Here is a 13,695-nt window from a genome sequence, read left to right as displayed (position 1 = left end):
TATATCTAGTGGTGTCATATCTATACCTAGTGGTGTCATATCTATATCTAGTGGTGTCATATCTATACCTAGTGGTGTCATATCTATACCTAGTGGTGTCATATCTATATCTAGTGGTGTCATATCTATATCTAGTGGTGTCATGTCTATATCTAGTGGTGTCATATCTATATCTAGTGGTGTCATATCTATATCTAGTGGTGTCATATCTATACCTAGTGGTGTCATATCTATATCTAGTGGTGTCATATCTATACCTAGTGGTGTCATATCTATATCTAGTGGTGTCATATCTATATCTAGTGGTGTCATGTCTATATCTAGTGGTGTCATATCTATATCTAGTGGTGTCATATCTATATCTAGTGGTGTCATATATATACCTAGTGGTGTCATATCTATATCTAGTGGTGTCATATCTATATCTAGTGGTGTCATATCTATACCTAGTGGTGTCATATCTATATCTAGTGGTGTCATATCTATACCTAGTGGTGTCATATCTATACCTAGTGGTGTCATATCTATACCTAGTGGTGTCATATCTATACCTAGTGGTGTCATATCTATACCTAGTGGTGTCATATCTAGTGGTGTCATATCTATATCTAGTGGTGTCATATCTATACCTAGTGGTGTCATATCTATACCTAGTGGTGTCATATCTATATCTAGTGGTGTCATATCTATATCTAGTGGTGTCATATCTATACCTAATGGTGTCATATCTATACCTAGTGGTGTCATATCTATATCTAGTGGTGTCATATCTATATCTAGTGGTGTCATATCTATACCTAGTGGTGTCATATCTATACCTAGTGGTGTCATATCTATATCTAGTAGTGTCATATCTATACCTAGTGGTGTCATATCTATATCTAGTGGTGTCATATCTATACCTAGTGGAGTCATACCTATATCTAGTGGTGTCATATCTATATCTAGTGGTGTCATATCTATATCTAGTGGTGTCATATCTAGTGGTGTCATATCTATATCTAGTGGTGTCATATCTATACCTAGTTGTGTCATATCTATATCTAGTGGTGTCATATCTATACCTAGTGGTGTCATATCTATATCTAGTGGTGTCATATCTATATCTAGTGGTGTCATATCTATACCTAGTGTTGTCATATCTATACCTAGTGGTGTCATATCTATATCTAGTGGTGTCATATCTATATCTAGTGGTGTCATATCTATATCTAGTGGTGTCATATCTATATCTAGTGGTGTCATATCTATATCTAGTGGTGTCATATCTATATCTAGTGGTGTCATATCTATATCTAGTGGTGTCATATCTATATCTAGTGGTGTCATATCTATACCTAGTGGTGTCATATCTATACCTAGTGGTGTCATATCTATATCTAGTGGTGTCATATCTATACCTAGTGGTGTCATATCTATACCTAGTGGTGTCATATCTATACCTAGTGGTGTCATATCTATATCTAGTGGTGTCATATCTATACCTAGTGGTGTCATATCTATATCTAGTGGTGTCATATCTATATCTAGTGGTGTCATATCTATATCTAGTGGTGTCATATCTATACCTAGTGGTGTCATATCTATACCTAGTGGTGTCATATCTAGTGGTGTCATATCTATACCTAGTGGTGTCATATCTATATCTAGTGGTGTCATATCTATATCTAGTGGTGTCATATCTATACCTAGTGGTGTCATATCTATATCTAGTGGTGTCATATCTAGTGGTGTCATATCTATACCTAGTGGTGTCATATCTATATCTAGTGGTGTCATATCTATATCTAGTGGTGTCATATCTAGTGGTGTCATATCTATATCTAGTGGTGTCATATCTATATCTAGTGGTGTCATACCTATATCTAGTGGTGTCATATCTATATCTAGTGGTGTCATATCTATACCTAGTGGTGTCATATCTATACCTAGTGGTGTCATATCTATATCTAGTGGTGTCATATCTAGTGGTGTCATATCTATATCTAGTGGTGTCATATCTATATCTAGTGGTGTCATATCTATATCCAGTGGTGTCATATCTATATCCAGTGGTGTCATATCTATATCTAGTGGTGTCATATCTATATCTAGTGGTGTCATATCTATATCTAGTGGTGTCATATCTATACCTAGTGGTGTCATATCTATACCTAGTGGTGTCATATCTAGTGGTGTCATATCTATACCTAGTGGTGTCATATCTATACCTAGTGGTGTCATATCTATACCTAGTGGTGTCATATCTAGTGGTGTCATATCTATACCTAGTGGTGTCATATCTATATCTAGTGGTGTCATATCTATACCTAGTGGTGTCATATCTATACCTAGTGGTGTCATATCTATACCTAGTGGTGTCATATCTATATCTAGTGGTGTCATATCTATATCTAGTGGTGTCATATCTATACCTAGTGGTGTCATATCTATATCTAGTGGTGTCATATCTACACCAGTCTGTCTGTCTGTCTGTTTTTTTTCATTTTTGTCTGTTTTGTATCACATTGGCTGTTTTTCCCATCACCCTTTCTCTATATTCTTCTTCTCTCTACCAGCTCAGCTTCTAACTCTTCTCCTTCCTGTTGTTGCTCTACTGCTGATATTAACACAGCTGACCCTCTGTCACGATACCATACAACTACCTTACAGCTGACCCTCTGTCACGATACCGTACAACTACCTTACAGCTGACCCTCTGTCATGATACCGTACAACTACCTTACAGCTGGCCCTCTGTCACGATACCGTACAACTACCTTACAGCTGACCCTCTGTCACTATACCATACAACTACCTTACAGCTGGCCCTCTGTCATGATACCATACAACTACCTTACAGCTGACCCTCTGTCACGATACCACACAACTACCTTACAGCTGACTCTCTGTCACGATACCATAAAACTACCTTACAGCTGACCCTCTGTCACGATACAGTACAACTACCTTACAGCTGACCCTCTGTCACGACCATCAGCTGCTCCAGAAACAACAGCCAAGCCCAGTGTGTGTGCGTGTGTGCGTGTGCGTGTGCGTGTGTGTGTGTGTGTGTGTGTGTGTGTGTGTGTGTGTGTGTGTGTGTGTGTGTGTGTTTCACTGATAATTGAATTATCGGTCTTCCCAAAGCATAAAGTGAGTCATACCAAATGCTCAGAACACACACACGCACACACATTCGCACGCACGCACGCACGCACGCACACACACACACACACACACACACACACACATTCACACGCACGCACACATTCACACACACACACACTTCCCCAGGGTACATAGTGTACGTAAGGCAGCTGTGTTCAGAGGGAGAACACAGTTACTTGCTGTCCTCTCATGCCTCTCCTCCCTCCCCTTTCGTCTCTCTATTCCTCTCCTCCCTCCCCTCTCCTCCTTCCATTCATCTCCTCCCTCCCCTCTCCTCCCTCCCCTCTCCTCCCTCCATTCCTCTCCTCCCTCCATCCTTCTCCATCTCTCTCCTCCCTCCCCTCTCCTCCCTCCATTCATCTCCTCTCTCCATCCTAGTCACAGTAATCTCTATCCTCCTTCCGTCCGTCTCCTTCCTCCATCTCTCTCTGTGTTCATCTCTCTAACATGTTACCTAGTCGATTGATTTGTGATTTAAGGTTTTTTATTGGTTTAATTACATTTTATTTCTCTTACATGTATTTTGTTTTTGTTTGTTTTTGTTTGTTTGTTGTCGTGTCATCGTCACGGTGATCGTATCTAGGTTTGCCGAGCACAGTCATTAACACCCAACAGTTTCAAAAGATACAGCTCGTTCCCACGCCGACGGTCGCCCCCGCCAACTCAGCGGTCGTCAACGGCAACGAAACCACGTTCCATCAGTTCCATATCCTGCCTCCTCCGCCTCCTCCTCCTCCACATATCCATCAGCCACTGCTTCCACTATTCACTTCCTTTGGCTATAACAGGTCGCCCGTGACGACCCCGGGGGACACACCCACCACCCCCCCAGGTACACGCCCCCCTCATACATTATTATATTATTTTATATTATTATTATTATTATTATTATTATTATTATTATTATTCCCAAAGCTTTAAGGGGTGATGATTATATAACTATGATCTGATATCTGATTGGCTCACCCACTCTCACCTCTCTGAGGGCTCTATCTGGTCATCCCTTGAGGTTTTCGGTAAACAGTGGTTTATATCCTGGTTTAAATTGTGGTTTATATCCTGGTTTAAATTGTGGTTTATGTAAATCTGTTACAGTTTATAGTTGTGGTTTATGTAAATCTGTTACAGTTTAAAGTTGTGGTTTATGTAAATCTGTTACAGTTTATAGTTGTGGTTTATGTAAATCTGTTACAGTTTATAGTTGTGGTTTATGTAAATCTGTTACAGTTTATAGTTGTGGTTTATGTAAATCTGTTACAGTTTATAGTTGTGGTTTATGTAAATCTGTTACAGTTTAAATTGTGGTTTATGTAAATCTGTTACAGTTTAAATTGTGGTTTATGTAAATCTGTTACAGTTTAAATTGTGGTTTATGTAAATCTGTTACAGTTTAAATTGTGGTTTATGTAAATCTGTTACAGTTTAAATTGTGGTTTATGTAAATCTGTTACAGTTTATAGTTGTGGTTTATGTAAATCTGTTACAGTTTAAAGTAGTTTTTTCTGTTGTTGCTGTTGTCACCCCACCCATTTAGAACAAGGGTTACAGTGTGGTGTTGAACAAGGGTTACAGTGTGGTGTTGAACAAGGGTTACAGTGTAGTGTGGTGTTGAACAAGGGTTACAGTGTAGTGTGGTGTTGAACAAGGGTTACAGTGTAGTGTGGTGTTGAACAAGGGTTACAGTGTAGTAAGGTGTTGAACAAGGGTTACAGTGTAGTGTGGTGTTGAACAAGGGTTACAGTGTAGTGTTGCTGTTGAACAAGGGTTACAGTGTGGTGTTGCTGTTGAACAAGGGTTACAGTGTGGTGTTGAACAAGGGTTACAGTGTGGTGTTGCTGTTGAACAAGGGTTACAGTGTGGTGTGGTGTTGAACAAGGGTTACAGTGTGGTGTTGCTGTTGAACAAGGGTTACAGTGTAGTGTTGCTGTTGAACAAGGGTTACAGTGTGGTGTTGCTGTTGAACAAGGGTTACAGTGTGGTGTTGAACAAGGGTTACAGTGTAGTGTTGCTGTTGAACAAGGGTTACAGTGTAGTGTTGCTGTTGAACAAGGGTTACAGTGTGGTGTAGTGTTGAACAAGGGTTACAGTGTGGTGTTGCTGTAGAACAAGGGTTACAGTGTGGTGTTGGTGTTGAACAAGGGTTACAGTGTGGTGTTGCTGTAGAACAAGGGTTACAGTGTGGTGTAGAACAAGGGTTACAGTGTGGTGTTGCTGTTGAACAAGGGTTACAGTGTGGTGTTGAACAAGGGTTACAGTGTGGTGTTGAACAAGGGTTACAGTGGGGTGTTGCTGTAGAACAAGGGTTACAGTGTGGTGTTGGTGTTGAACAAGGGTTACAGTGTGGTGTTGAACAAGGGTTACAGTGTAGTGTTGAACAAGGGTTACAGTGTAGTGTTGCTGTTGAACAAGGGTTACAGTGTGGTGTTGGTGTTGAACAAGGGTTACAGTGTGGTGTTGGTGTTGAACAAGGGTTACAGTGTAGTGTAGTGTTGAACAAGGGTTACAGTGTGGTGTGATGTTGAACAAGGGTTACAGTGTGGTGTTGAACAAGGGTTACAGTGTGGTGTTGAACAAGGGTTACAGTGTGGTGTTGAACAAGGGTTACAGTGTGGTGTTGCTGTTGAACAAGGGTTACAGTGTAGTGTTGCTGTTGAACAAGGGTTACAGTGTAGTGTTGCTGTTGAACAAGGGTTACAGTGTAGTGTTGCTGTTGAACAAGGGTTACAGTGTCGTGTTGAACAAGGGTTACAGTGTAGTGTGATGTTGAACAAGGGTTACAGTGTAGTGTTGCTGTTGAACAAGGGTTACAGTGTGGTGTTGCTGTTGAACAAGGGTTACAGTGTGGTGTTGAACAAAGGTTACAGTGTAGTGTAGTGTTGAACAAGGGTTACAGTGTAGTGTCATGTTGAACAAGGGTTACAGTGTGGTGTTGCTGTTGAACAAGGGTTACAGTGTGGTGTTGCTGTTGAACAAGGGTTACAGTGTTGTGTTGAACAAGGGTTACAGTGTGGTGTGTTGTTGAACAAGGGTTACAGTGTGGTGTTGGTGTTGAACAAGGGTTACATTGTGGTGTTGGTGTTGAACAAGGGTTACAGTGTGGTGTTGGTGTTGAACAAGGGTTACAGTGTGGTGTTGCTGTTGAACAAGGGTTACAGTGTGGTGTTGCTGTTGAACAAGGGTTACAGTGTGGTGTTGAACAAGGGTTACAGTGTGGTGTTGAACAAGGGTTACAGTGTGGTGTTGAACAAGGGTTACAGTGTGGTGTTGCTGTTGAACAAGGGTTACAGTGTGCTGTTGGTGTTGAACAAGGGTTACAGTGTGGTGTTGAACAAGGGTTACAGTGTGGTGTTGCTGTTGAACAAGGGTTACAGTTTGGTGTTGAACAAGGGTTACAGTGTAGTGTTGCTGTAGAACAAGGGTTACAGTGTGGTGTTGGTGTTGAACAAGGGCTACAGTGTGGTGTTGAACAAGGGTTACAGTTTGGTGTTGCTGTTGAACAAGGGTTACAGTGTGGTGTTGAACAAGGGTTACAGTGTGGTGTTGAACAAGGGTTACAGTTTGGTGTTGCTGTTGAACAAGGGTTACAGTGTGGTGTTGAACAAGGGTTACAGTGTAGTGTTGCTGTTGAACAAGGGTTACAGTGTGGTGTTGAACAAGGGTTACAGTGTATAGTTGGTGTTGAACAAGGGTTACAGTGTGGTGTTGAACAAGGGTTACAGTGTGGTGTTGCTGTTGAACAAGGGTTACAGTGTGGTGTGGTGTTGAACAAGGGTTACAGTGTAGTGTTGCTGTTGAACAAGGGTTACAGTGTGGTGTTGCTGTTGAACAAGGGTTACAGTGTGGTGTTGAACAAGGGTTACAGTGTGGTGTTGCTGTTGAACAAGGGTTACAGTGTGCTGTTGAACAAGGGTTAGAGTGTAGTGTTGAACAAGGGTTACAGTGTGGTGTTGCTGTTGAACAAGGGTTACAGTGTGGTGTTGTTGTTGAACAAGGGTTACAGTGTAGTGTTGCTGTTGAACAAGGGTTAGAGTGTGGTGTTGAACAAGGGTTACAGTGTAGTGTGATGTTGAACAAGGGTTACAGTGTAGTGTTGCTGTTGAACAAGGGTTACAGTGTGGTGTTGCTGTTGAACAAGGGTTACAGTGTGGTGTTGAACAAGGGTTACAGTGTAGTGTAGTTTTGAACAAGGGTTACAGTGTAGTGTGATGTTGAACAAGGGTTACAGTGTGGTGTTGCTGTTGAACAAGGGTTACAGTGTTGTGTTGAACAAGGGTTACAGTGTGGTGTGTTGTTGAACAAGGGTTACACTGTGGTGTTGGTGTTGAACAAGGGTTACAGTGTGGTGTTGGTGTTGAACAAGGGTTACAGTGTGGTGTTGGTGTTGAACAATGGTTACAGTGTGGTGTTGCTGTTGAACAAGGGTTACAGTGTGGTGTTGCTGTTGAACAAGGGTTACAGTGTGGTGTTGAACAAGGGTTACAGTGTGGTGTTGAACAAGGGTTACAGTGTGGTGTTGCTGTTGAACAAGGGTTACAGTGTGGTGTGGTGTTGAACAAGGGTTACAGTGTGGTGTTGCTGTTGAACAAGGGTTACAGTGTAGTGTTGCTGTTGAACAAGGGTTACAGTGTGGTGTTGCTGTTGAACAAGGGTTACAGTGTGGTGTTGAACAAGGGTTACAGTGTAGTGTTGCTGTTGAACAAGGGTTACAGTGTAGTGTTGCTGTTGAACAAGGGTTACAGTGTGGTGTAGTGTTGAACAAGGGTTACAGTGTGGTGTTGCTGTAGAACAAGGGTTACAGTGTGGTGTTGGTGTTGAACAAGGGTTACAGTGTGGTGTTGCTGTAGAACAAGGGTTACAGTGTGGTGTAGAACAAGGGTTACAGTGTGGTGTTGCTGTTGAACAAGGGTTACAGTGTGGTGTTGAACAAGGGTTACAGTGTGGTGTTGAACAAGGGTTACAGTGGGGTGTTGCTGTAGAACAAGGGTTACAGTGTGGTGTTGGTGTTGAACAAGGGTTACAGTGTGGTGTTGAACAAGGGTTACAGTGTAGTGTTGAACAAGGGTTACAGTGTAGTGTTGCTGTTGAACAAGGGTTACAGTGTGGTGTTGGTGTTGAACAAGGGTTACAGTGTGGTGTTGGTGTTGAACAAGGGTTACAGTGTAGTGTAGTGTTGAACAAGGGTTACAGTGTGGTGTGATGTTGAACAAGGGTTACAGTGTGGTGTTGAACAAGGGTTACAGTGTGGTGTTGAACAAGGGTTACAGTGTGGTGTTGAACAAGGGTTACAGTGTGGTGTTGCTGTTGAACAAGGGTTACAGTATAGTGTTGCTGTTGAACAAGGGTTACAGTGTAGTGTTGCTGTTGAACAAGGGTTACAGTGTAGTGTTGCTGTTGAACAAGGGTTACAGTGTCGTGTTGAACAAGGGTTACAGTGTAGTGTGATGTTGAACAAGGGTTACAGTGTAGTGTTGCTGTTGAACAAGGGTTACAGTGTGGTGTTGCTGTTGAACAAGGGTTACAGTGTGGTGTTGAACAAAGGTTACAGTGTAGTGTAGTGTTGAACAAGGGTTACAGTGTAGTGTCATGTTGAACAATGGTTACAGTGTGGTGTTGCTGTTGAACAAGGGTTACAGTGTGGTGTTGCTGTTGAACAAGGGTTACAGTGTTGTGTTGAACAAGGGTTACAGTGTGGTGTGTTGTTGAACAAGGGTTACAGTGTGGTGTTGGTGTTGAACAAGGGTTACATTGTGGTGTTGGTGTTGAACAAGGGTTACAGTGTGGTGTTGGTGTTGAACAAGGGTTACAGTGTGGTGTTGCTGTTGAACAAGGGTTACAGTGTGGTGTTGCTGTTGAACAAGGGTTACAGTGTGGTGTTGAACAAGGGTTACAGTGTGGTGTTGAACAAGGGTTACAGTGTGGTGTTGAACAAGGGTTACAGTGTGGTGTTGCTGTTGAACAAGGGTTACAGTGTGCTGTTGGTGTTGAACAAGGGTTACAGTGTGGTGTTGAACAAGGGTTACAGTGTGGTGTTGCTGTTGAACAAGGGTTACAGTTTGGTGTTGAACAAGGGTTACAGTGTAGTGTTGCTGTAGAACAAGGGTTACAGTGTGGTGTTGGTGTTGAACAAGGGCTACAGTGTGGTGTTGAACAAGGGTTACAGTTTGGTGTTGCTGTTGAACAAGGGTTACAGTGTGGTGTTGAACAAGGGTTACAGTGTGGTGTTGAACAAGGGTTACAGTTTGGTGTTGCTGTTGAACAAGGGTTACAGTGTGGTGTTGAACAAGGGTTACAGTGTAGTGTTGCTGTTGAACAAGGGTTACAGTGTGGTGTTGAACAAGGGTTACAGTGTATAGTTGGTGTTGAACAAGGGTTACAGTGTGGTGTTGAACAAGGGTTACAGTGTGGTGTTGCTGTTGAACAAGGGTTACAGTGTGGTGTGGTGTTGAACAAGGGTTACAGTGTAGTGTTGCTGTTGAACAAGGGTTACAGTGTGGTGTTGCTGTTGAACAAGGGTTACAGTGTGGTGTTGAACAAGGGTTACAGTGTGGTGTTGCTGTTGAACAAGGGTTACAGTGTGCTGTTGAACAAGGGTTAGAGTGTAGTGTTGAACAAGGGTTACAGTGTGGTGTTGCTGTTGAACAAGGGTTACAGTGTGGTGTTGTTGTTGAACAAGGGTTACAGTGTAGTGTTGCTGTTGAACAAGGGTTAGAGTGTGGTGTTGAACAAGGGTTACAGTGTAGTGTGATGTTGAACAAGGGTTACAGTGTAGTGTTGCTGTTGAACAAGGGTTACAGTGTGGTGTTGCTGTTGAACAAGGGTTACAGTGTGGTGTTGAACAAGGGTTACAGTGTAGTGTAGTTTTGAACAAGGGTTACAGTGTAGTGTGATGTTGAACAAGGGTTACAGTGTGGTGTTGCTGTTGAACAAGGGTTACAGTGTTGTGTTGAACAAGGGTTACAGTGTGGTGTGTTGTTGAACAAGGGTTACACTGTGGTGTTGGTGTTGAACAAGGGTTACAGTGTGGTGTTGGTGTTGAACAAGGGTTACAGTGTGGTGTTGGTGTTGAACAATGGTTACAGTGTGGTGTTGCTGTTGAACAAGGGTTACAGTGTGGTGTTGCTGTTGAACAAGGGTTACAGTGTGGTGTTGAACAAGGGTTACAGTGTGGTGTTGAACAAGGGTTACAGTGTGGTGTTGCTGTTGAACAAGGGTTACAGTGTGGTGTTGAACAAGGGTTACAGTGTGGTGTTGAACAAGGGTTACAGTGTGGTGTTGCTGTTGAACAAGGGTTACAGTGTGGTGTTGAAAGAGGGTTACAGTGTGGTGTTGCTGTTGAACAAGGGTTACAGTGTGGTGTTGAACAAGGGTTACAGTGTAGTGTTGCTGTAGAACAAGGGTTACAGTGTGCTGTTGGTGTTGAACAAGGGTTACAGTGTGGTGTTGAACAAGGGTTACAGTTTGGTGTTGCTGTTGAACAAGGGTTACAGTGTGGTGTTGAACAAGGGTTACCGTGTGGTGTTGAACAAGGGTTACAGTTTGGTGTTGCTGTTGAACAAGGGTTACAGTGTGGTGTTGAACAAGGGTTACAGTGTAGTGTTGCTGTTGAACAAGGGTTACAGTGTGGTGTTGAACAAGGGTTACAGTGTGGTGTTGCTGTTGAACAAGGGTTACAGTGTGGTGTTGCTGTTGAACAAGGGTTACAGTGTGCTGTTGAACAAGGGTTACAGTGTGGTGTTGCTGTTGAACAAGGGTTACAGTGTGCTGTTGAACAAGGGTTAGAGTGTGGTGTTGAACAATGGTTACAGTGTGGTGTTGCTGTTAAACAAGGGTTACAGAATGGTGTTGCTGTGGAACAAGGGTTACAGTGTGGTGTGCTGTTGAACAAGGGTTACAGTGTGGTGTTGCTGTTGAACAAGGGTTACAGTGTGGTGTTGAACAAGGGTTACAGTGTGGTGTTGCTGTAGAACAAGGGTTACAGTTTGGTGTTGCTGTTGAACAAGGGTTACAGTGTGGTGTTGAACAAGGGTTACAGTGTAGTGTTGCTGTTGAACAAGGGTTACAGTGTGGTGTTGAACAAGGGTTACAGTGTGGTGTTGAACAAGGGTTACAGTGTGGTGTTGCTGTTGAACAAGGGTTACAGTGTGGTGTTGAACAAGGGTTACAGTGTGGTGTTGCTGTTGAACAAGGGTTACAGTGTGGTGTTGAACAAGGGTTACAGTGTGGTGTTGAACAAGGGTTACAGTGTGGTGTTGCTGTTGAACAAGGGTTACAGTGTGGTGTTGAACAAGGGTTACAGTGTGGTGTTGCTGTTGAACAAGGGTTACAGTGTGGTGTTGAACAAGGGTTACAGTGTAGTGTTGCTGTAGAACAAGGGTTACAGTGTGGTGTTGGTGTTGAACAAGGGTTACAGTGTGGTGTTGAACAAGGGTTACAGTTTGGTGTTGCTGTTGAACAAGGGTTACAGTGTGGTGTTGAACAAGGGTTACAGTGTGGTGTTGAACAAGGGTTACAGTTTGGTGTTGCTGTTGAACAAGGGTTACAGTGTAGTGTTGCTGTTGAACAAGGGTTACAGTGTGGTGTTGCTGTTGAACAAGGGTTACAGTGTGGTGTTGAACAAGGGTTACAGTGTGGTGTTGCTGTTGAACAAGGGTTACAGTGTAGTGTTGCTGTTGAACAAGGGTTACAGTGTGGTGTGGTGTTGAACAAGGGTTACAGTGTAGTGTTGAACAAGGGTTACAGTGTAGTGTTGCTGTTGAACAAGGGTTACAGTGTAGTGTTGCTGTTGAACAAGGGTTACAGTGTGGTGTAGTGTTGAACAAGGGTTACAGTGTCGTGTTGAACAAGGGTTACAGTGTGGTGTTGAACAAGGGTTACAGTGTAGTGTTGCTGTTGAACAAGGGTTACAGTGTGGTGTTGAACAAGGGTTACAGTGTGGTGTTGCTGTAGAACAAGGGTTACAGTGTGGTGTTGGTGTTGAACAAGGGTTACAGTGTCGTGTTGAACAAGGGTTACAGTGTGGTGTTGAACAAGGGTTACAGTGTAGTGTTGCTGTTGAACAAGGGTTACAGTGTGGTGTTGGTGTTGAACAAGGGTTACAGTGTGGTGTTGGTGTTGAACAAGGGTTACAGTGTAGTGTAGTGTTGAACAAGGTTTACAGTGTGGTGTGATGTTGAACAAGGGTTACAGTGTGGTGTTGAACAAGGGTTACAGTGTGGTGTTGAACAAGGGTTACAGTGTGGTGTTGAACAAGGTTTACAGTGTGGTGTTGAACAAGGTTTACAGTGTGGTGTTGCTGTTGAACAAGGGTTACAGTGTAGTGTTGCTGTTGAACAAGGGTTACAGTGTGGTGTTGTTGTTGAACAAGGGTTACAGTGTGGTGTTGCTGTTGAACAAGGGTTACAGTGTCGTGTTGAACAAGGGTTACAGTGTAGTGTGATGTTGAACAAGGGTTACAGTGTAGTGTTGCTGTTGAACAAGGGTTACAGTGTGGTGTTGAACAAGGGTTACAGTGTAGTGTAGTGTTGAACAAGGGTTACAGTGTAGTGTGATGTTGAACAAGGGTTACAGTGTGGTGTTGCTGTTGAACAAGGGTTACAGTGTGGTGTGTTGTTGAACAAGGGTTACAGTGTGGTGTTGGTGTTGAACAAGGGTTACAGTGTGGTGTTGGTGTTGAACAAGGGTTACAGTGTGGTGTTGGTGTTGAACAAGGGTTACAGTGTGGTGTTGGTGTTGAACAAGGGTTACAGTGTGGTGTTGCTGTTGAACAAGGGTTACAGTGTGGTGTTGCTGTTGAACAAGGGTTACAGTGTGGTGTTGAACAAGTGTTACAGTGTGGTGTTGAACAAGGGTTACAGTGTGGTGTTGCTGTTGAACAAGGGTTACAGTGTGGTGTTGAACAAGGGTTACAGTGTGGTGTTGAACAAGGGTTACAGTGTGGTGTTGCTGTTGAACAAGGGTTACAGTGTGGTGTTGAACAAGGGTTACAGTGTGGTGTTGCTGTTGAACAAGGGTTACAGTGTGGTGTTGAACAAGGGTTACAGTGTGGTGTTGAACAAGGGTTACAGTGTGGTGTTGCTGTTGAACAAGGGTTACAGTGTGGTGTTGAACAAGGGTTACAGTGTGGTGTTGAACAAGGGTTACAGTGTGGTGTTGCTGTTGAACAAGGGTTACAGTGTGGTGTTGAAAGAGGGTTACAGTGTGGTGTTGCTGTTGAACAAGGGTTACAGTGTGGTGTTGAACAAGGGTTACAGTGTAGTGTTGCTGTAGAACAAGGGTTACAGTGTGCTGTTGGTGTTGAACAAGGGTTACAGTGTGGTGTTGAACAAGGGTTACAGTTTGGTGTTGCTGTTGAACAAGGGTTACAGTGTGGTGTTGAACAAGGGTTACCGTGTGGTGTTGAACAAGGGTTACAGTTTGGTGTTGCTGTTGAACAAGGGTTACAGTGTGGTGTTGAACAAGGGTTACAGTGTAGTGTTGCTGTTGAACAAGGGTTACAGTGTGGTGTTGAACAAGGGTTACAGTGTGGTGTTGCTGTTGAACAAGGGT

General features: G+C 43.1%; 1 protein-coding gene across 6 annotated transcripts in view; it reads left to right on the top strand.

The window, feature by feature from the left end:
- Positions 1 to 13,695, top strand: part of caskin1 (CASK interacting protein 1) — a 195,490-nt gene that overhangs the window by 79,758 nt on the left and 102,037 nt on the right. For 4 of the 6 annotated variants that reach the window (XM_055896650.1, XM_055896627.1, XM_055896631.1 and 1 more), the window contains one exon: positions 3,734 to 3,982. The exons of the other annotated variants lie outside the window; for them this stretch is intronic. In XM_055896650.1, the coding sequence (XP_055752625.1) occupies positions 3,734 to 3,982 (249 nt within the window). The remainder of the gene's footprint in view (positions 1 to 3,733; positions 3,983 to 13,695) is intronic. 6 annotated transcript variants of the gene reach the window in all.

Source organism: Salvelinus fontinalis, chromosome 2 (assembly GCF_029448725.1).
Source record: "Salvelinus fontinalis isolate EN_2023a chromosome 2, ASM2944872v1, whole genome shotgun sequence".
Lineage (NCBI taxonomy): Eukaryota > Metazoa > Chordata > Actinopteri > Salmoniformes > Salmonidae > Salvelinus > Salvelinus fontinalis.
The sequence above is the reverse complement of the archived record's forward strand: the minus strand, read 5'-3'. Positions and strand labels throughout refer to the sequence as shown.